Genomic DNA, 23,974 nt, shown 5'->3' on the forward strand with positions numbered 1-23,974 from the left:
CCATACCCATTAAACACTTAACTCCCCTTTTTCTCCTCTCCCCAGCCCCTGACAACACCATTCTACTTCTGTCTCTATGAACTTTATTGATCACTCTAGGACTTGATTTAAGAGGAATGATATAACATTTGTCTTTTTGCAATTGGCTTATTTCACTTGGCATAATGCCTTCAAGGCTTATCCATGTTGTAGCATGTTCCAAAATTCCCCTATTTTTAAAGTCTGAATAATTTTCTATTTTATGTGTATATCACATTTTGTTTACCCATTCATCTTTGATGGACATTTGGATTGTTTCCACCTTTTGTATATTGTGAATAATGCTGCTATAAACATGGTATGCAAATATCTCTTTGAGCCCCCACTTTCACTTCGTTTGGGTATATATCCAGAAGTAAAATTGCTAGATTGTATGGTAATTCCATGCTTAATATTTTGAGGAATTGCCATACTATTTTTCACAGCAGCTGTACCATTTTACATTCCCACCAGCAATGCACAAAGACTCCAATTTCTCCATATCCTTACCAACACTTGTTATTTTCTTTTTTGTTTGTTTAATTATACCCATCCTAATGGATGTGATGTTTGTTTGCTTTTAATTATAAATTTTATTTACTTAATAAATTTAGAGCTCTTTAGATTTTTTTCTTGTGCTGTTTTAGTAAGTTATTATTGGTAAACTGTATTTTTAAGGCATTTATCCCACCTAATAAATGGAGTAAAATTGTTCATAATAGCTCCCTATTAGCATTTACAAGGTCTGTAGGGTCTATGGTGATGTCTCCTCTTTCATTCCTATTATTAGAAATTTGTATTTTCTGAAACACAAATGTTTGGTATCAGTCTTGTCAGAGGTTTATCAGTTTTATTAATACTTTCAAAGAACAAACTTTTGACCTTGATCTTCCCTGTTTTGTCCATTTTCTATTTCATTGATTTATGCTTTTATTTTTTATTATTTCCTTCTTTCTACTTACTTTGCATCAAACTTATTACTATTTTTCTAGTTTCTTGAGATTGAAACTGAGATCATTGATTTGAGATTTTTTTTCCTTTCTAATAGAAGCATTTAAAACTATAAATTTGTTCTAAACATTGCTTTAGCTACATCCCATAAAATTTGATATTTTAAGATTTGATTATTATTCAGTTCAACATATTTTCTAATTTACCTTAAGATTTACTAACTCATGTAAATCTTAGACCCATAAGTTATTTAGAAATACATTGCTTAATTTCAAAATATTTGGGAATTTTTCTAGATATCTTATTATTATTTTATGTTTGGATAAAAAAGCAAGAATAAGCAATACGCTCCTTCTTTAAAATGTAAACACAGAAATATATTTTTTAAAAGATATATCATACACAACACTGCATAAGACAGCTGGTGAGGTTATATTAATATTAGACAAAGCAGACTTCAAGAAAATGACTATTACTAGAAATAAGGAGGGGTATTTATTAATGAGTCAATTCATCAAAAATATTAACATTTAATATTGCTATTGTGGTCAGAAAACATACTCTGTATGATTTGAATACTTTGGAATTTATTAAGACTTGTCTTATAGCTCAGTATATGTGGTCTGCCTTGGCAGATGTTTCATGATCACTTGAAAAAATGTGTATTCTGCTGTTATTAGGTATATTGCTCTTTCTATAAATGTCATTCAGGTCAAGTTGATAATGTTCAAAACTTCTGTGTCCTTATTGATTTTTTGATAGTTCATCTCTGAGTGTTGTTCTGTTTATTACTGAGAGAGGGCTATTAAAATCTCCAAGTATTGCCGTGAATTTGTTAATTTTTCCTTTTAAAAAATTCCATTTTTGCTTCATGTATTTTGAAGCTCTGGTATTAGGTACAGGTACATTTAGGATTTTTATGTCTTGATGAATTGGCTCATCATTATTAAATGTAATAGTCTTTTTAAAAGTCTATTTTGTCTATTATTATACCTCCACTAGATTTTTTCATGCAGTGTTTGCATGGTATCTCTTTTTTTTTTTTCTTTTTTTTCAATGTACTACAGAGCCCAAGAAGACCCAGAAGATATAAAGTAGGATCGCCATTTCTATAAGGTTCAAAAATAGGCAAAATTAAACAGTGTTGTTTAGGAATGCATCAGTAGATGGCAAAACTGGGGACACACAAGGAAGGAAATGAGCACCAGGCGGGGTGGGGGCTTTTGTCTGAGGTGGGAGCAGGGGCTGCTGAGCACAAGTATGCTGAAGGGCTGCTTCTTTTATGACTGTTTATTAAACATCCATGTTTTATGTACTTGTCTGTATGTATGTCAGATTTCACAACTGAATATGTGAATTATGAAAGACAAAAAAGTGGAGCTACTAAGTTGCTTCATTAAATAAGTGTAATTTTGATTCCTAACCCTTTAACTCACTCCTATACCCTCAAATGCCAGCAGGTGTAAAGGGCAGCTTCCCAAGTTTATTGCTCCCTTGTATCTCCAGAGCAATTAAAACACTGGAGGTGAACTGGAGAGATCTGGAAAGACCTAGATCCCACCACCTCAGATCAGAAGAAATGTCAGCAGCAACCCCTGCTCACCAGAAGGAATCAAGAAAGACTGCTCTCCTGCTCAGATATTTGTCCTGCTCTTTTACCATCCCAGTCATCATTGCACAGAGTTTATGTTTAACACCAAATGCTTGTAGGGCTACCAGGTCCCATCTCTTTTTTAATTGTAATCTATTTGTATCTTTAAAGTGCTTCTCTTATAGACAATACAGGTATGCCCTGCTTTTTGAAAGTTTGCTTTACCTCCTTCACTTTGATGAAAGACCTACATTGGTACCTGTTGTCGCTAAATGAAAGAAATCTGAAGAGGATTTTCACTTTACCTAACCAAAAATAGCTTTCAGTGTTTGTTTTGCAGTGAGCTGTTACAGAGGCGGTGCAAACCCTGAGCATCAAGAGTGGCACCTCCAAGCTCCTTCCCTGGGAACTACACTCAGCATCCCAGCATTAAGCCGCCATAGCTTTGAGCATCTGTGCTTTATCTTGATTTATTTTGTGCATCTATTAACAAGATGTGTCCTAAGGTAATTGCTTTTTTGCTTTACGCCATTTTGGCTTACAAAAGGTTTCACAGGAATCCTCTACTTTTGGATAGTGGGGGAGACCTGTATATGGTTGAGTATTGCTTTTTCATACAAATTAACAACCTGTGTCTTTTAACTGGAATCCATTTACACTTAATGTAATTACTGATACGGTTGGATTTAAATATGTCATCTTGGTATTTGTTTTCTAATTGTTCCATCTGATCTTTAGTTTCTCCTTCTTCCTTTCCTGCCTTCTTTTGGGTGAATAGAATATTTTTAGCTATGCTTCTTTGTGTTATTTCAAATGAAAGTACTACTTATCCGTACAATTTCATTATGCAAATAATGTCTTAGTTAAACTTATATTCAAATTAGGGTATGCCAAAGACCTAGACATTTCTCCAAAGAAGATATACAGATTGCCAACAAACACATGAAAGGATGCTCAACATCACTAATCATCAGAGAAATGCAAATCAAAACTACAGTGAGGTATCACCTCACACCGGTCAGAATGGCCATCATCAAAAAATCTACAAACAATAAATGCTGGAGAGGGTGTGGAGAAAAGGGAACCCTCTTGCACTGTTGGTGGGAATGTAAACTGATACAGCCACTATGGAGAATAGTATGGAGGTTCCTTAAAAAATTAAAAATAGAATTACCATATGACCCAGCAATCCCACTACTGGGCATATACCCTGAGAAAACCATAATTCAAAAAGAGTCATGTACCACAATGTTCATTGCAGCTATACTTACAATAGCCAGGACATGGAAGCAACCTAAGTAAGTGTCCATCGACAGATGAATGGATAAAGAAGATGTGGCACATATATACAATGGAATATTACTCAGCAATAAAAAGAAATGAAATTGAGTTATTTGCAGTGAGGTGGATGGGCCTAGAGTCTGTCATACAGAGTGAAGTAAGTCAGAAAGAGAGAAACAAACACCGTATGCTAACACATATATATGGCATCTAAAAAAAAAAAAAAAAGGTTCTGAAGAACCTAGCGGCAGGACCGGAATAAAGACGCAGATGTAGAGAATGGACTTGAGGACACGGGGAGGGTGAAGGGTAAGCTGGGGTGAAGTGAGAGAGTGGCATGGACTTATATATACTACCAAATGTAAAACAGATAGCTAGTGGGAAGCAGCCGCATAGCACAGGGAGATCAGCTTGGGGCTTTGTGACCACCTAGAGGGGTGGGATAGGGAGGGTGGGAGGGAGACGCAAGAGGGAGGAGATATGGGGATATATGTATATGCATAGCTGATTCACTTGGTTATGAAGCAGAAATCAACACACCATTGTAAAGCAATTGTACTCCAGTAAAGATGTTTTAAATAAATAAATAAACTTTGCACTCCAGGAAAAAAAAAAAAAGCAAATTAGGGTATGCCAAAAGAGAGTTAATAGAGGGTACATAAAGAGAGTGGGACTCTCTAGTGGCAGAAACCAATTTTCTCTACCAGAATTCTTTCGGGAGCTGACCCTGCCCTTCTCTTTTTTTCTCATCACAAAATGGAACCATGACCTAGTAAACATTAAGCTAACATGATAGTCATAACAAAGCACATATGTATTAATCGTTGCAGTGACTATAACTGGATAGCTGCCTGTATAGCGTCAACTCTTCAGTCACTTCCTTCCACACTGCAAGGATCTAAGGAGCCACCTTGGGAAATATGAAGTAACTTCCTTCCAATTAAATTTATGTCAGACAAGTACCATTTTTGTGTAGTCAGTCAAACAATTAATTCACAAGCAGCTTGGTGCTGCCCTTAGAAGTTTGCGATTTACTTCAGAAAGCGTTTATGTAGTTTTATTATGTATCTATGTTTATTATACAGTTTACTATATATTTATATAATAAAAAAGATAAAGAGCATTGCAAGGCTGTTGTAGATAATACATAAATGAAATAAAGATGTTTGTGTGGTTAATTAGAAGAACAGCTGCCTAAGCTGGACAAATTGCCACATGTTTAGGCCCTGGCTACACCGTGTTTTTCTATGGGCTAGCAGTCTGCAAGGCACACACTTCCCTGACATTTTCCTGAATTGCCTAATATCCAATCTGGTTATGCCTTTTTGTCTCCAGCTGTCTATAGATGTTCTTGGTCATTTATAGTGAGAGAAACATTATCTTTTTTTCCCTTCTCTTCCTCTTCTATATATAGATAGATATAGATAAGTATCACGTGATTATTTGAAGGATTGAAATTTCATTTTGATTTGGCTTTCCTGGGTGGAAAACATTTACATCATTTCATACTTTTGAGCATGAATTGCCTCTTTTTCTAGGTGTAATCCATTTCTACTCTTAAGCATACGGAAGATTTTATGAATAATGTTCAGTGCAGAAAGAGAGCTCTAAAAATAATTGTGCTGGTAGGGTTTTGTTAGTCTTATGTGGAACAGTGACAGGAGAAAAGAACAAAGGCACATCAGAGGAAAGGTAGTGGTAGGCAGAGCATTTGATTTCATTTGCCTCCACCAAAGAGCTTGCATTTAGTGGAGAAGGAAAAACAAATAAGAAACAGGAGATCTGCACTAGCTATTGAATGTTTCATTTCTCATCACTGTTAGTCACATTTGAATGGAATCATTGCAGTCTTTTTGGTGTGTATAACTAAGCCTTTTTTTCCCAAAAGGAAAATCTTGAATTTTATGTTTAAAAGCACAATGAGATGTTTTTGACATTCTGCAGTTTGTTTTGGAATTCATAGTCTTAAAACCCATTGACTTTCAGTAAGGTGGTAAAGGGTGTACAATACATGTCACTTTTTATGCCTGATAGCACCTGGGATAGTCTCTAATGCATATTATATATACACACCTTTTAGCATCTGTTTCTACCTGACAGCTTACAGCGTTAGGCTGAATGTTGCGATTAACAACTGAATCGGGGTGAAATGCCAAGCGATATTACAATGGATTCTTATTGGAAAAAATAAGCTCTTTAGAGCTTATTTTTGATACTTTTCCATGAAGGTTTTAAGCCGACATATACGCCAGTACATAATTAAAATAACATACTCTTTAAATGTTTAAGTTATTCTCCAGAAATGGAGATAGATTTGGCTAATCAAATGATGATTCTCCTCTTGAGCTGAGATTTAAGCATGCGTTTTGTACAGGGAAATCTATTTTGCAAATGCATTACTGATTATTCTTTAAAATGTATGTATACAGGGTTGTTAGAATTAAGAATTGTTGGGATCATATCTTAATATAGTATTTACTTATTTATTTTACCAATATTCATATTATTCAGCCCAGCCCAGGGAATGAGATTTTAAAAATTTGTTTTCTTATTCTGCTCCTATACTTGGGTTTTTGGTCTAGCGGTCATCAAATATTCCCTAGAAATACATTTGCGTAGAATTCCCAAAACAAAATAATAAAATCACTTAAAAAAACTTCTTAGAATACAAAATCCAGATTCTGGGCTTACATGCTTTGGTCATGTGCTAAAAATTATATAAGCAAATACCAAACAAAGCAAAGTTGATCAAGGCTGTGACTTATAAAGAACGCCAGGCAATGTTGCACACTCCAAATATTCTTTTCCCTTCTCTTGGCCTGAAAAATACTTCAGGAAAGAAGCTACCATGCCCATCTTTCATTTCAAATTTTTTAGTTTTCATGTCCTTTCTCAGCTTGTAAACCTTTTAGACCAGTTTTTGGCTCTTAGATAAATAATATATTGTTTAATCCATATTGACTAATTAACTGTTTGTAACTTTCCAGGTACTGATTAGGATGAATGTGATTTGGAGAAATTATTTTTCTTGTCTAAGGATAAGAAAGGTGCCTCACAGATGCCAAAGTAGTTATCACCCAGTGGCCCCTCTGGGATCAAGGATTTTAACTGATCCAGCCAAAGTTTTTGAACACAACATGTGGTAAGTTATCTTTTTAGGTGTGATATAATGTATGTACATTAAGCGTCACCAGTGTTATTATTTTCATTTAGTGCCAGAAAAGGATTTTTTAAATTGAGCACTTACGTTGTTGAAGTTAAAAGCAAGGGTAACTGATCCTAACTTAAATGTTGTCAATTCTGAATTTCTTTGCAAAGAGAATTAGAAAAGTGAAGTTTCCCAAGTGCTTTCCTCAGCTTTGGGTTCTTGCAGGCCCTCCCTGCTCACCTCTGATCCTGATTTGGCAGCATATCACAGAGGGGGCTTCTTTTCTAGGTAGAGCCCTCCACTTGCCTCTTTTACAAGTACTTATCAATCAGCAAATGTGTACTCAGTACCTGCTGCTTACTGAGCACCAGGGAAAACACATTGGTTTGACCTTAATTCATGCTTTTAGGAAATCCACCCTCTATTTGTGAAGATAGATGGGTATTTATAGGAAAAACTGATAATTAGGAATACAAGGCAGCAAATTGTAGGGGCCCAGAGTGTTCTTATAAGGCATAGGTCTATATAAGAACAACTCAACAATGTAGAATCACTTCTATTTTGGCATAGTCAGGAAGATTTTTTTTTCAGCTTTATTGAGTTATAATTGGCATATAAAGGAAGGTTTAAGTGGGGAAACTGAGATATTTATTCTTTCTCCAGTACCCAGTATGGTGCCTGACACATAAATATTTGTGGAATAATAAGTAAAGCTGGAGTAAGGGCACTCTAGGTGGGTAGACAGTCGTATCCACCTAGATGAGGAAGTATAAGGCATATTCAGGAGAACAGGATAGTTTGTCTAAAATAAAGGCTCTTCTAGGAGATTGGTAAATGATAAGGTTGGAATGGTAATAGGCCAGGTGTGGGGTAGGAGCAAGATTGTGTGTGGTCTTAAATTCACACCTGAAGTGAAAGGTATTACAGAGCCACTAAAGAGAAATGGCATTCATTATACATAGTATATTAAGTATAAGTATTTGGATAACAGTATAAGGATAGATAAGCAGGTAGAACTAGAAGCAGAAAAGGGCCAATAAGAGAGAGATTGTAAGGGAAGAAAAAATAGAACTTGACTCTGAAGGGTTTTTTTTTTTGTTTTTTTTTTTTTTACTCATTTATTTTTGGCTGTGTTGGGTCTTCGTTTCTGTACAAGGGCTTTCTCTAGTTGTGGCAAGCGGGGGCCACTCTTCATCACGGTGCGCGGGCCTCTCACTATCGCGGCCTCTCTTGTTGCGGAGCGCAGGCTCAGCAATTGTGGCTCATGGGCCTAGTTGCTCCGCGGCATGTGGGATCTTCCCGGACCAGGGCTCGAACCCGTGTCCCCTGCATTAGCAGGCAGATTCTCAACCACTGCGCCACCAGGGAAGCCCCAACTCTGAAGGTTTGATCCTAGGTGACTAATAGAAGTAGGAAAATCAAGAGGTAAATTGATTTTTTTAAAAATATAATAGAAGAAAAACAGGTGGTTTATCTTCTTTTTTTAAATTGAAGTGTAGTTGATGTACAATATTATATAAGTTACAGGTATAAAATATAGTGATTCACAATTTTTAAAGGTTATACTCCATTTATAGTTATAAAATATTGGCTGTATTCTCATCCTTGTAGCTTATTTTATACATAATAGTTTGTACCTCTTAATTCCCTATCCCTATATTGCCCCTCCCTCTTCTCTCTCCCCCCGGTAACCACTAGTTTGTTCTCTATGTCAAACAGGTGGTTTCTTATAAAGTTAAATATACACTTACCATATGACACAGCAATTCCACCCACTCCTAGGTATTTACCAGAATAAATGAAAACATATGTCCACATAAAGACTTGTATATGAGTGCTCATAACAGATATAGGAATTTGACAAAATAAGAGGTATTTACCTCTTATTCCTATTTTGGAATAAAGATGGTGCATTTAATTTTAGATATTTTGAATAGGTTTTGAGAGAGGGACATCCTGAGAAAAATGTCCAGAACATAGACTCCACTGCTAGGAAGCAGTCAGGGCTGAAGATGTGAGGTGGGGTATAGTATCTGCAGACAAGATTGTTATCTGACTAGCGTTGGGAGCAGGACCTCTAGGGCTGGGAAAATAATTCATGGACTTTCTGTGTTTATATTGCAACAGAATATCAATTTTAAAAGGAAATAGATTGACTTTTTCTTAATTAGTCCTGCACTATACAATATGGTGGCCACTACCCACATATGGTTTTTGAGCACTTGAAACCTGGTTAGTCTGAAGTGTGAGATGTGCTATAACATTTTGAAGACTTAATACAAGTAAAAGGTAAAGTATATCATTAATAATTTTTGTACTTAATTATTCAATAAATGTTAAAATGATATTATTTTGGATATATTGAATTACAGTATATTATTAAAATTAATTTCCTTTCTTTTCACTTTTTTTATCATGGCTACGAGAAAATTTTAAATTACATGTGTGGCCGACATTATACTTTCTTGGACAGTTGCTAAGTTAAACCATTTTGACTATCACCAGCAATTTGGACAGTTATAATAGGCTGTGAGATAATTGTCAGTTAAACCTTCAGAGGAACTTCTGGTCCTAGGCAAGCTCCTCATTTGCCAGGTTTTTTGTTTTGTTTTGTTTTGTTTTTTGTCAGTAGACTCTAGTGATTTAGTTGTCTACACCTCTTTTTCCATTTGCTATCACTAGCTTTTTTGCCCAAGATTCCTGCCTGCCCATTTAAGTTCTGTTTTGTCATAGGCTCTCGGGGAAGCAAGGGTCATCTGGTTCAGTGCCTCTCAGATACTGTGGGCTAGCTTAGGGCTGCTGCACAAGAATCCCTTGAGGTATGGCCCAGGAATTTCTAATTTGAAAAAGTTCTTTTAGTAATTCTGTTGAGCTACCAGTTTTAGGAATCCTTGATGCAGTCCAATGGTTTCAAACTTCAGCAGAATTTTTTTTCCAAGTGAAGGCTTAACATAGAATCCCAATATTTAAAAGGTAAAAACAAACCTACTCTGAGTGAAGTGAAGTGGTCATAGAGGCTTGGGGCATCGACAGCTCCACTTCCCTTTTCCTCTCCCACCCCTCCCTCCCTCTAGCAGCCTAGAGGACCTTTAGGGTTCAGCTGACCAGAGTTTGAAAAACCTTGATGTGGTCTCTACAGCCATCCTCCTCCATAGCATACCCCCAAAGAAGTTACCCTGCCTGTGCAGGATACCTCCAGTGAACTCTCTCCAAAGGCAGATACATACTGTAATAATAAAAAAATAATAATTTTCTCCAAGGGAAGAGGAAAGTAGTTGCTTCACATCACCTCCCCACGTCCTCCACCCCAGTTCCCCCCATTTTTTTGCTTGAAGAGAAGATAAGTAAATTAAACTGAAAACCAGAAGACTGGTTTACTTTCTCCTTACTTCAAGTCCAAAGTTTTGTCTAAAAGTTCTCACTTCCTTCCTTATTTCCTCCTTTATATTTAAGAATAATGTCTCCTCATGCTGAATTTTGATTTTTTAAGAAGTTTCTTAACAAGTACATGTCAATTTTCTCTCAGAGATGTTGATCAGAATTGTGTACAGTTCATTTTTCCCTTTAGCCTCTAGTTTAGTTAATAAGAACTATTTACTCTATATATGGACCTCTTGTTAAAAATCTTTTGAGAAAAAATAAAAATACCCTTTTTCTTCAGTTTCTATATCCTGAGTAATATTTGCCCTCCAGATTCTGGATATTACTAGTATTTACATCTGCCTATAGGCTCTTAATTCTTGATAGTTTAGTTAAGTGAATTTCACATAACATAAAATTAACCATTTTAGGTGAACAGTTCAGTGGCATTAATTACATTCACGATTTTGTGAAACCAGCATCTCTATCTAGTTCCAAAACATTTCCATCACTCTAAAGTAAAATCCCTTATCCATTAGGCCTCTTATACTCATGCTACAGTTCCCAGCCCCTGGCAACCACCAATCTGTGTTTCGTCTCTAGAGAATTACCTCTTCTGCATATTTCGTATAAATGAGATTATACAATATGTGATCTTCTGTGTCTGGCTTCTTTCCCTTAGCATAAAGTCTTGGAGATCCATCCATATTGTAGCATGTATCGGTACTTGATTCCTTTTTATGACAGAATAGTATTCCATTGTGTGTATATACCATAGTTGGTTTATCCACTCATTCACTGATGGACATTTAAGCTATTTCCACCTTTTGGCTCTTGTGAACAGAGCTGCTGTGAACATGTGTGTACATGTAGTTGTTTGAGTCACCTAGGAATGGAACTGTGGGGTCATGTGGTAATTCTATATTTAACTTTTTGCGGAACCGCCAAACTTTTCCACAGTGACTAAATCATTTTGTATTCCACTTACAGTCTTTTAGTTATACTTAGTACATTTATCAATTTGGGGGGCACTGACGTGAAACTATATTCAGAGTGCTTGTGAGACATGGCCCAGACATCTGTCTGTATTGAGCAAATTACACAGTTACATGGAAAAATCATTCCTTATTCCACGCTGTTCCTGGTTTAAGTGTATAGGAACTTTTCAGGGGATCCCTGAAATTTATAAGGAAGCAGTAAGCACCTGTATTATCATACAACTAAATCAGCTAGGCCAGCAGCTTTCAAGCTTTTTGGCATGACCCACAGTAAGGATAACAGTTTACATCATGGAACAGTACCTGTTTGTATAACACATGCACATATATGAAACAGGAACAGAAGTTTCCTATGCAGTTTTACCATGTAAGACATGCACTCATAGTTTCCATTTGTTCTTTTCTGCTCCATTTTTGTTTATTTCTCTTTTTAAATGTAGATAGGCTAACTAAATTGATTTCATGACTCACTAAAAGTGTCATGACCTTTAGTTTAAAAGCACTGAGCTAAGTGATTCTCTGTAGATCCAAGGTAAGACCTATATCCTGTAACATGACTTTCTATTACATAACCCATTTAAATAATTGACTGTTTCCAGCATGCCAATAGAGTTCAGGTATCAAGAATTCTTTCTTACTATATAGTCTGAATTTTCTTTGTACAATAATTTGTCATGAGAGGCAATCTAGATGTAAAAAGAGGCAGTCTACATGTCTAACTTCAGGAAGTTACTTAATCTCTCTGTGCCTCAGTTTCCTCATCTCTAAAATGGGATAATAATAGTAATATTAACCTCATAGAGTTGTTGTAAGGATTGAATTAATATATATATAATATAAATTGTATATACATGATAAATAAGCAACACATAAGAATTAACTGTATTATTATTATTATTACCATTTCCTAACATGTACTTTAGTTACTTATGTATCTGTTTTATCTTCGTTATTAGATTGTATGACTCTTCAGAGAAGAGCTTAGCTTATATCTGTTTCATTGCTATATTCTCTATATTTTAGGCACCCAATAAGTTTGTTTGAATAAGTGAATCAATGTAGAGAAATAGGAGATCCAGTTCATGTCTACTCGAAATTTACAGCTGGACTGAGAGTTAATATCGTAGCTATTAAAAATAAAATTAAATAAATAAAAAATAAATTTTAAAAATATCATAGCTAAACATGGGCTTCAGAACCCAAAAAGTCTGAATTTAAGCCCTGACTCTACCCCTTTCCAGCTGTAGGAATTTGAGCAAGTTTTTTTCATGAGGTGTTGTGAGTATTAAAGGAAATAAATATGTAAAACATTTAGTAGTAGTAAGCTCCCTAAAAGGCATCATTCTTGTTATTATTATAAGATGGAGAGTTGAGATATATACCAATGAATAAATAAACAGTATAGAGGACTGTGCAGGGTCATACAGTGAAGACAGTGAAGACCATAGGAATAGTCTTCAGAATAGGAAGAGATTTTTGAGATGGGGATGTAAGAAAGTCAATAAGATTTCATAGAGTAGGTAGGATTTAACCTGGGCTCTGAAGGATGAGGAGGATTTAAATAGTGAAAACCCTTTTGTTCTAGACATGAGCATGAGCAAAGATGTGCATTGTACATGAGGTAAATTTCGTGTACAAAAGCAAGCAAATAGACCAGCCCACTGGGAAGAGAGGTTTCACATTTTGAAACCGGGTAAATGGTGTGACAAAAGAAGTATTTTAGGAGAATTAATCAGGCTCTGTTGTTCAGGACACCTAGAGTTAACCATTATAGAACATGAAATGATACCTTTTTTCCTCAGCACTTTTGTTTTATTGACATGTACCCATCACTGGGCTAGGTTCAGAGAAGTACTCAGGAGACGAACAGCAGATGATCACTGCTCTAAAGGAGCTCTAGTCTGTTTCACTAAGAAGCCTGAGTCCTCCAGGTAAAGAAGATGGGATGAATCTGAAAAACAAAGTATTCCTCCTCCAACAAAATGAATAAGAAGTAGTAAAAGCAAGCAAAAACTATGCCAACAGCAACTACAAGAGTTCATACTGTTCGTACATAGGCAGTTAGTGACCAAGGAAAGAAACTGTAGATTCGTGTGTGGCTCAGAGTGGCTCCTAACTCTATCTTTATCCCTCAGAAGCAGTACTAGGGAAAGGTCAGCTGACAAGTCATTACTCATACTCATTAGGCAGCCCTAGCAAAGGTTGAGAAAGAGCCCTTGAAAATAAATGTTCTTACCTATCACAGAAGAATTTGAGGTCTTAGTAGAGCAGGGAAAATCATGGGGCTCACCATTTCCCAGAGTTCCCATGCTGAATCGAGGAAACTATCCAAAGCCCAAAGGAAACCCCCTTAGGAATAGGACACATCCTAACTAGGTAAGTGAAACCTAGCATAGATAGGACTTAATAAATCTCAAAAAAAAAAAAAAAAAAAGCAGACCCAGACCCTCATAAAGTAAAGGCTGCCAACTACCCAGTGGAGTTCCCCCTTCTCCCCCACCTCTGACACCCTCAGATTACAGAAAAGTGCAGAGGATACATAATACCCAGCCTTCAAACTAAGCTTACAGAGAAAGATAAACCTGAGTAAGGTTTGGTGTCAAGAGAATTTATCTGCCAACAAACCAGAGAGGAAAGAAGGAAGGAGGGGAGAAAGAACATAGCATGCACTATGGATTAGTTTGCATTTTCCAATATTTTATGTAAAGGGAATCACAATATATACTCTCTTTTTTTTCTGGCCACTTTTACTAAGGATCATTATTTTTAGATTTATGCATGTTGTTGCATATATCAATAGTTTGTTTATTTTTATGACTGATAAAAGACAGAATAAAATCAGACTATATAAAAAGCTCTCAAAATTCAATAAACAAACAATAAAAATGGGCAAAATTTTGAACAGACACTTCACCTAAGAAGACACACAGATAACAAGCATATGAAAAGATGCTCAAACATCAGTAGTCATTAGGGAAGTGCAAATTAAAGTCACAATGAAATACTACTACACATTTATTAGAACAGCTAAAATTCAAAATACTGTACCAATACTGTTGGTGAAGATGTAGAGGAACTGGAATTTTCATACACTGCTGGTGGGAATATAAATGGTGTAACCACTTTGGAAAACAGCTTGGCAGTTTCTTAAAAAATTAAACATACAACCTCTATATGATTCAGCCATTCCATTCCTAGATATTTATCCAAGAGAAAAGAAAGCATACAAATACTTTTACATGATTGTTCATAGCAGCTTTATTTGTAATAGCCAAATTTGGAAACAACCCAAATGTCCATCAACGAGTAAATGGATAAACAAATTGTGGTATATCTATATAATGAATACTACTAATAAAAAAGGAATGAAACTATTGATACACACAACAACATGAATGAATTTCAAAATAATTATGCTGAGTTAAAGAAGCTAGAAATAAAGAGTATGTACTTTACTTTTACTGTACTAGAAAATGCAAACTAATCTATAGAGGCCAACAACAGATCAGTGGTTGTTAGTGAAGCAGGAGCGGGGTGTGGCGAGAAGGGGAGGGGTGGAAGGGAGGGATCACAAAGGTGCACAAGAAAACTTGAGAGTGATGGATATATTCATTAACTTGGTTGTGGTGACGTTTTCATGCATATTACATTTGTCAAAATGTATCGAATCATATACTTTAAATGTATGCTGTATGTCAGTTATACCTCAATAAAGCCATTAAAAAATATGGTTACATCCATACATTGGAAAACAATGTAGCAGTTAATAAAAATAAGAGAGATCCATGTGTATTGATATCAAGAGTTGGCTATGGTATGTCATTAAACAAAAAGAGCAAGTTGCAGAAAAGTATCTCTAGTATGGCCTCGTTTTTATTAAGGAATTTCTATACGTGTGCTACAGTATATACATATCTTTGTTTTTATATACACAGAGAAATGTCTGGAAAGGTCCACATCATACTGATAACAGTGTTTCTCTCAGGGATGGACGTGGGGATAAGAAGTAGGGTAGAGATGAAACTTCGTATTTTTTATAAGCATTAGTATTATTTGAATTTTGATTTTTTTAAAAGAATGCCCCCCATGTACATATTCCCATCTTACTGTCTATCTGATAAAGTCTTTGTTCTTTAATAATCAATTACAACTCCTCATCTTCCTAACAGTTTTGAGTTCTACCAAATCTTCTTCATTTTCGTGTCCCCAGTTCACAGCCCAGTGCCTAATAGATATAGGTTGTCAATAAATGTCTAATGAGAGAAGTAAATATTGTTTTTTTTCCAGCAGCTGTGACCTCTATTCCCTTGTATGCAGAAGTGGGAAGGCATTGGTTCTTTCTGTGTGTCTTTTGTAAGTCATTCATTCCTAAGTAAGAAACTGATTTACTAATAAAAATAATCAACTGAAATATTTATTACGGCCAAAAAAGATAAGTGGAAAGCCAGGACTCAGAAATATAAATTAGTGTCAATAGTAGAAAAGATTTAATTGAAGTTAGTTCAATTATTCTCTGATTTACCTATAACAACTATATTTTATCCATCTGAGACATTTTTTTACCGATTAACATCTCTGTGAAGTCATGGCATTTCTTAAAATTGATGGCATCTTACAATTGTAATTGGAAGTGTTTTTTTCTTTCTTACTGGTACAGAAAATAATGGTGTCTTAGATTTGATGAAATAGGATAATTATAATTTCAAAGTATGTAGTCTTAATTGTACACTGTTTTGAGAACTATTACATTTATTTTACTAATACAAAAACTAAGAGACATCGATAATATAAATTACTTTCCACTGCCATACATCAAGGTTAACATTTGAATATTTGTTATATTGTTAGAGAAGCATGAAAACCTTTTGTTATATGGATAAATAGGCAACAGACATAAAAGATTGACCCAGAAGGAAGTACCTGTGAACATATGGGAAAATATACAACAGTAAAAGAAATACAAATCAAAACAATTTGGTACCTTTTTAGAGCTACTTAAAATAACACCAGAAAAGAAAGAAAAAGAGAGAGAGAGAAATTTAAGATAACACCCTATCCTGGTAGCATTGTAAGTTAATACAATCTGGTTATATTTCTGTTTATTTTTTGTCTCATCTGTTCTTTTATTTTTCCCTACTGGCTTTTTGGCTATACATCTTTCGATTATTTTTTGTATGTTATTTTAGAGCAATAGTTTCAAACATTTTGGTCTTAGGACCCCTGTACACTGTTAAATCATTGGGGACCCCAAAGACCTTTTGTTTATGTGGATTATATCTATTGATATGTTCCATATTAGAGATTGAAACTGAACATTAAAATATTAATTCATTTTAAAACAACAATAATAAACTCATTACATGTTAACATAAATGACATATTTTCATGAAAATATCTATTTGCTTCCAAAAAATATCATGCAAGGAGTGCATTGTTTTAAATGTTTGTAAGTCTCTTTAATGTCTGGCTTAATGGAAAAAGCTGGATTCTCATATGTGCTTCTTCATTTAATCTTTTGTGTAATGTTGTTTAGGTTGAATTATATGAAGGAAATTTGGCCTCACACAGATATGTACTTGTAAAAGAGAGGAGTTTTATAATAGCGTCTTAAGATAATTTTAGATATTTTTCTTTTTTTTTTTTGGCTGTGCCCCACATCTTGTGGGATCTTAGTTCCCTGACCCGGGGTTGAACCCTGGCCCTCGGCAGTGAAAGCGCAGGAGTCCTAACCACTGGACCTGGACCACTGGGGAATTCCCCATATTTTTCTTTCCTTTTTTAAAAATATTTATTTATTTATTTATTTATTTATGGCTGTGTTGGGTCTTTGTTGCTGCCCGCGGGTTTTCTCTAATTGCGGCAAGCAGGGGCTACTCTTCATTGTGGTGCACGGGGGTCTAATTGTGGTGGCTTCTCTTGTTGCAGAGCACAGGCTCTAGGCGCGCGGGCTTGCTTCACTAGTTGTGGCTCACAGGCTCTAGAGCACAGGCTCAGTAGTTGTGGCGCACGGACTTAGTTGCTCCGCGGCATGTGGGATCTTCCCAGACCAGGGCCCAAACCTGTGTCTCCTGCGTTGGCAGGTGGATTCTTAACCACTGTGCCACCAGGGAAGCCCCCCCATATTTTTCTTGATACTACATTAAATCTCAGCAGCAGCAGTTTCTTAGTTGCAATATGGAATATGAAACCATATCAATGAACTTTTGGTATTGTGCTATATTATAATCCATTGTTGCACCTTATACTTTTTTTTTTAATAAATTTATTTATTTTATTTATTTATTTTTGGCTGCATTGGGTCTTCGTTGCTGTGCGCCGGCTTTCTCTAGTTGCGGTGAGTGGGGACTACTCTCCGTTGCGGTGTGCGGGCTTCTCATTGCGGTGGCTTCTCTTGTTGCGGAGCATGGGCTCTAGGCGCGCGGGCTGCAGTAGTTGTAGCTCATGGGCTCTAGGGTGCAGGCTCAGTAGTTGTGGTGCACGGACTTAGTTGCTCCGCGGCATGTGGGATCTTCCCGGACCAGGGCTCGAACCCGTGCCCCCTGAACTGGCAGGCAGATTCTTAACCACTTTGCCACCAGGGAAGCCCACACCTTATATTTTGAATTTTTTTTTTTAACCTATGCATCATTTTATGACATCATGTATGGATAATTTGGAAAGTTTAGTTCCCTGTTTTATGTAGATTCGGATGACACATTTCATTATACAATATTCAAAAATCACATTTGTTAATACACCATTATTCCCATCAGGAAAAATCTCTTAAGTACTGGGAGCTATCAAACTCATGGTGGTGGACACAACCTTTCCAAAATCCTAATTTTTCCTTGAAAGCACAAAATTTATCTTTGACAGCAAATACTTTTTCTTTTCTTAAAGTGATAGGCTCATTTTGTTTACTTTTACGATGCCGAATACTCAAGTCTGAATAGTTATAGTTTGTCTACAGTTGCTCTTTCAAGTAAAAATAGCATTCCATGAAAAAAGCATATAATTTAGTTCACAATGCAAACAATCATACAAGTACTTTTCTACAAGTCAGTCATCAGACTTCAGTGTGCAGCTTTTTGCATGCCTCCCATTTTGTCACATAGAATATTAAAAATATATTTACTGAAGGGTAATATGTTATCCTCCTCCTTCACATGCTAAAAGTTTTGATTATATGGTGGACATTATGGGTGATATCTTATGTGAAATCTGGATTATGTTGTCTTCCTTTAAAGGTGTTGAGTTTTTTTTCCTGGCAAGTGGTTAAATTATTGCCAAATCTTCTTGGTCAAGTCAGATTTAATTTTAGGTGCTGTTCAGGTGAAATTATTTTGATATTTTCTGAATCTAGCATGGTTCTTATTCCTATAGCATGGCATTTCTGGGGTCTTAACTGAATACCTGAAGTGTTCAGAGAGGTCTCTCCGCTCTGGCTTAGCCAGAACTCCAGTATCTCCAAGCACTGCACTGCCTATGCAGACTTCAGGGGCCCTCCCCTTTGTCCAACCCCCTCTTGTTCAGTATTCTGCTGCACAAAGTCTCACCATCTCAGCAGCTCTGAATCTTGATTTCTGCCTTCTCAACTCACAAAACTGCCACTCAGTGAGTCAGCCAGGCTCTGCTTGGGCTCTACCTCTGCACCACAGTCTAGAACATGTCCCAGACAGAAAGCCAGGGTAAATGTGGGAGCTGACCTTTTGTGTTTCTCTTCTTTTAAGGATCACAGTCCTGTGCTGTCTGAAGTGTAGTCCAGTGCCTAAAAGCAATTGCTTTATATACTATTTAATCCAGTTTTATTATTGTTTATAGCAGAAGGATAAGCCTATTTCTAGGTACTCTGTCATGGCGCAAATCACAAGTCCTATACAGCAGTTTTAAGCCATAATTATGAAGATTTTGTAGCTATGTAGAAGAGTGTTTTTGTGTGTGTGTGTGTATCCATAAATACAGGAAGAGAACTTGAAAAGTTAAGAACTGTTAATTGATTAGGATATTTAAACGAAAGGTAAGACTTTTTCTCTTTAAATTTTTCTATTAATATAATTGTAACTATGTAATAAAATGACTTTGTTATGGAATTAAAGATTACTGAAATAGTTTTAAGGTGAAACTAATAAACTTTATTTCTTCCTTTTACCTAACAATATTTTATTTTTAATTCACTAGGCACCTAATACATTTGTTAAATTTGTCTTTAAATTTTGTTCTATAATGACACTTTTTCATACACAATAAATGACAAGACAGAAAAACATTTTATCTGCATAGCTTACACTGGGTACTTTGGTTTATATCTGATTGTTAAAAATTATAATAGGAAGTGACACCACATTCAGCAGTTTTCTATAAGTAGGAACCTCAAAAACATTAGTACCCAAGCTAAATGATTGGGGAGAGAGTGTGTGTGTTTTAACTTTTCAAAACCAAACCAAATGCATGATTATTTAGACTGTTATTGCCATCAACTGAAAGCTAAAGTAAGGAATCATCATTCAGTTGCACTATACATGTAGAAGGAATATGAAATCACACACACACATGCACACATATGAACTGAAGTCATAGGACTCATGGCCACTCCAAAATTACGACTTAATTCTACTAGCCTTGGTGTGAAAATTTCTTACTAAAAATCCTATCTTTTATTTTTAAGATTTCTTTTTCTCAAATTCAAGTTTTCAGGAAAAATATTCAGCATATTTTATATTTTCTTCTCAATTCTCTTTTTTTAAGAAAACATATATTCTTTTTTATTATAAAGATTGCTGGGTTTTCCCCCAAGAAGGATAACATAAAGTTTTAATGACCACTGTTATATGTCTTAAACATGCAGTATAGTTTTTTAATAAATATGGTTTTTAAAAAGATTATCTCTAGTTGAAGCAGCTTTACAATATTAAGGAAATTTTAAGGCAGTTACTCTTAATTCCACTATTCTACTATAATTGTTTTTATTTCACCCAGTGTGTATATTACTTTATATAGTTGTGATTATAATACATGTACAGTTTGGGGATCTGTTGTTTTAACCTCATGCTATTTCATATATACTTTTCCATGTTGTTGCATAAACTTCATATCTATCATTTTAAATGTCTGTATAATATTCCTTTGAGTTACCATACTTTTTCCATTATCCTATCACTGAGGTTGTTTCCAGTTTTTTGCTATTATATTTGGTATTCCAGTAAATACTGTTGTACAGATACTTCTCTGTACAGAACTTCTCTGGGTTTTTTTTAGTGGCTTCGTTACAATAAATTCCCAGAGTATAATTTGCAAGTCAAACAGTATGAACCATTTTCTTCCTTCAGTAGTGGTGGTGGTGGTAGTGGTGGTGGTTGTTAAATACCTGATTACTTTCAGTTTGTTTGTTAGTTGTCTCTATGCTTAAATTCTATTGTAATTGTATTTGTTACTTATAAACCTGAATGATTCTTACTGCTGTCTGTTGGGTTTGGGTATACATGAATCAGACTCTTAATATAAGAACCTCCATAAAGCAGCTGGTCTGGAGGAAGTCCCCATAAATATAGTAGAAACATTTTATAGGTTTCTATGGGGATTCTGTAACTGTACAGTGGAAAATCTGTTCTCTTGGGGCTAAGGGTATAATATCCCCCTCACCTAGCAGTTAAGAAAATGAAGCAACATAAAAAACAGTGTAAGGAAGTTAGAGCAATTTAAGAAATAACTAAATCTATTAAATACTCAGAAAGAAGCAAGTTAAACTAACAGTTTAAAACAAATGCGTAAGGCTGAAAACCATATACGCTCTCTTTGTCTCAGAGCTTGATTTTTTTACAGGGAAATGGACTGTTCTATTTTCCTTCTTATATTTTTTAGAAATTCATAGATGAGAAACTTGTGCCCAGCCTTAGTAATACTATTTTTTCAATAAGTGATTTATTGCCTTTAACGTCATAACTGTCATATAATAATATTCTCTATATATTTATAGGTACAGAATATAAAATGTAGTTATCAGCTCCAAGTTATGTATGTGATTGCTCACATATATTAAGTCAAAGCAAAAATTTGTTCTAATCTCATTCATTAAAGCAAGTGATAAAGCTGTTTAGTGATTATTTGGGTTGTAAATGATTGGGTTTTATTTGAAATAACAGTGGTTAAATTTTCATCTGTGAAACTCTGATTTTTACATTATCATATACTTTTCCTGGGAACTTCACTATACCAGTTTTGATCCTTCTTAAATGTAATTTCTCACCTTTCAGTGGTGTATTTATAGCCAGGTCACTGGAATATACCCTCTCATATCTGATTGCATAAACATGACTTAAAATAGTACTGAGCTTATCATCATTCCACCCAAAGCAACTCCTTATTCTGTCAGTGTTGCCCCCACTTTCATCAGTACTCAGTTTTAATACCTTGGAATCATTCCTGACTCTCATTCTTCTCCCTTCAATATCTAGTTAATCTCCAGGTTATAACTATAGTTTTCTTTCAGTGTCTCTCCCTCTACTCTGCCTTTCTGTTTCCCATTGCCACCACCTTAGCGCTGGGACTCATTACTCCTAGACTACTGCAACAGACTTGAATTTTGGGTATGTGATTTCTTTATTGTTAAGAAAAATGGTTTATTCCAGGAAACTACATCACCTACTTATAGTCTTACCTATTGCAAAAAAAGAAACATAGGCTTTATAAAAACAAAACAAAACAAAAATCACCTTTTTTCTATAAAGATGTTGCTTCTATTCCAAGAAAGATATTTTGGTGGCAGGAAATAATATTCTTTCACATAGAGTAAATTCTGAAACTGAAAATACTTATAGAAAGTGCCAGATCTTAGAAAGATGACCTTCTTATATGCTATATCAAGTAGTCTATCATTTAAGCATAAATGAATCCATATACAGAAATTAAGGCAGCTAATAAGAATAGTACAAAAGGAGTATGAAAAAACTATTAAAGAATTCCCTGTTCATAAATTAACAGAAAAGCAAATAAATTTAGCCTTAGAATGAAACACAGCAAACCATACCAGCACCCAGATAAACATGCACCATGGTGCTCCTGGGACACCACTTAAGCAGTTATCTCCAGAAGGTGGCTGGGGCTTGCAACACACCCAGAGTTAGAAGGACTGTAGGCGCTCCAGGGTTGCACCGGCACTGTCACAAGGAACATCTGACACAAAACGTATTCATTGGCCTTGGAATTTGTTTGTGTCATTTGCCTTTGACTAAGCTAGAATGAAAGAGTTATCCCTTGTCACTCTTTTTCTGCCTTCTTCAGTTATAAAGCATGTTTTATAATCTTCATTTTTTGAAAGGGATCACATGCAGTGGTCAAAAGAAGAAGAAGAAGCAGCCAGAAAAAAAGTAGAGGAAAACTCAGCTGTGCGAGTCCTTCTGGAAGAACAAGGTAAAGCAACTACATGTTGTATCTCCTGGAGCCTGGCTTTCCTGTTTGCCCTTCCACTGATTCAGTTCACACCTCAGTCTCTTTTCCTCCTAATCGTGCCACTACTTTAGAGAGTTCTTAGCTTCTACCTTTGCTAATCTACTTGTTCCTTTGGGAGAATTCCCAGTTATTCCAGTGTAGTGGAACCAAAGTTAAAGAAATAAATTATGTATTCACCCTATAAGTATAATCTCTTTCGATAGTCATATTATTGCTTTCTCTGGGAGATACATAAGGGTGGCATTTCAAACAAGATATGAAAACATAATTTAAAAATTTTCCTTTGGTTATGCATCTTTTAGTATGCTGTTGTGCACTTGACCTGCTAGGAATATTCAACAGATTCAAAAACTTTGAGCAAAGAAGGTAAAGTCATATCAAAATGTTTCTGGTCTTTTATTGAACATAAAGTTTCAATAAGGATTTGAGGTACTTTTCTTGGAGGCCTTTGATATTTAGAGTTTAATTTAGGTAAGGCCTTGCCAACCTTCAAAAATGGCTTCTAAAGTATTGGCCTATGCTACAATTACAAAACCAGAAAATAACAAGTGTGGGTGAAGATGTGTAGAAATGAAACCCTTATATGCACTGTTAGAGTAATTACAAAATGGTACAACCTCTACTGAAAACAGTATGGACGTTCCTCCAAAAATTAAAAATGGAACTACCATATCATCTAGCAGTCCCACCTCTGGATATATAGCCAAAAGAATTGAAAGGGTCTTGAAGAAATATTTGCACACCCATTTTCATAGCAACACAATTCACCATAGCACAAGGTAGAAGCAACCCAAATGTCCAACAGATAAATTGATAAACAAAATGTGGTCTCTTCATATGGAATATTATTCAGCCATAAAAAGAAATGGAACCCCTGTCACATGCTATCATCTGGATGAACCTTGAGGACATTATGTTTAATGAAATAAGCCAGTCACAAAAAGACAAATACTTTATGATTCCACTTATATGAGGTACCTAAAGTAGTCAGATTCATAGAAACAGAAATTAGAATGGTGGTTAGCAAGGGCTGAGGGGAGCGGGGGGGAAACACAGAGTTGTTTTTTAATGGGTATAGGGTTTCAGATTTGCAGGATGAAAAAGTTCTGGACATCTGTTTCACAACAATGTAAATATACTTAACACTACTGGGCTCTTCACTTAAAAATGGTTAAGATGGTAAATGTTATGTGTTTTTTACCA

The 23,974-nt window shown here is 35.4% G+C and overlaps 1 protein-coding gene across 3 annotated transcripts in view; it reads left to right on the top strand.

Annotated features, from left to right (window-relative positions):
- Positions 1-23,974, top strand: part of METTL8 (methyltransferase 8, tRNA N3-cytidine) — a 79,245-nt gene that overhangs the window by 30,873 nt on the left and 24,398 nt on the right. For 2 of the 3 annotated variants that reach the window (XM_082395423.1, XM_082395421.1), the window contains exons 2-4: positions 2,901-3,066; positions 6,829-6,983; positions 22,641-22,732. In XM_082395423.1, the coding sequence (XP_082251549.1) occupies positions 3,055-3,066; positions 6,829-6,983; positions 22,641-22,732 (259 nt within the window). In that variant the 5' untranslated portion in view covers positions 2,901-3,054. Of the gene's footprint in view, positions 1-2,886; positions 3,067-6,828; positions 6,984-22,640; positions 22,733-23,974 lie in introns of all 3 variants that reach the window. The other variant, XM_082395422.1, reaches the window with a different exon arrangement.

Source organism: Balaenoptera borealis, assembly GCF_965194805.1.
Source record: "Balaenoptera borealis genome assembly, chromosome: 6".
Lineage (NCBI taxonomy): Eukaryota > Metazoa > Chordata > Mammalia > Artiodactyla > Balaenopteridae > Balaenoptera > Balaenoptera borealis.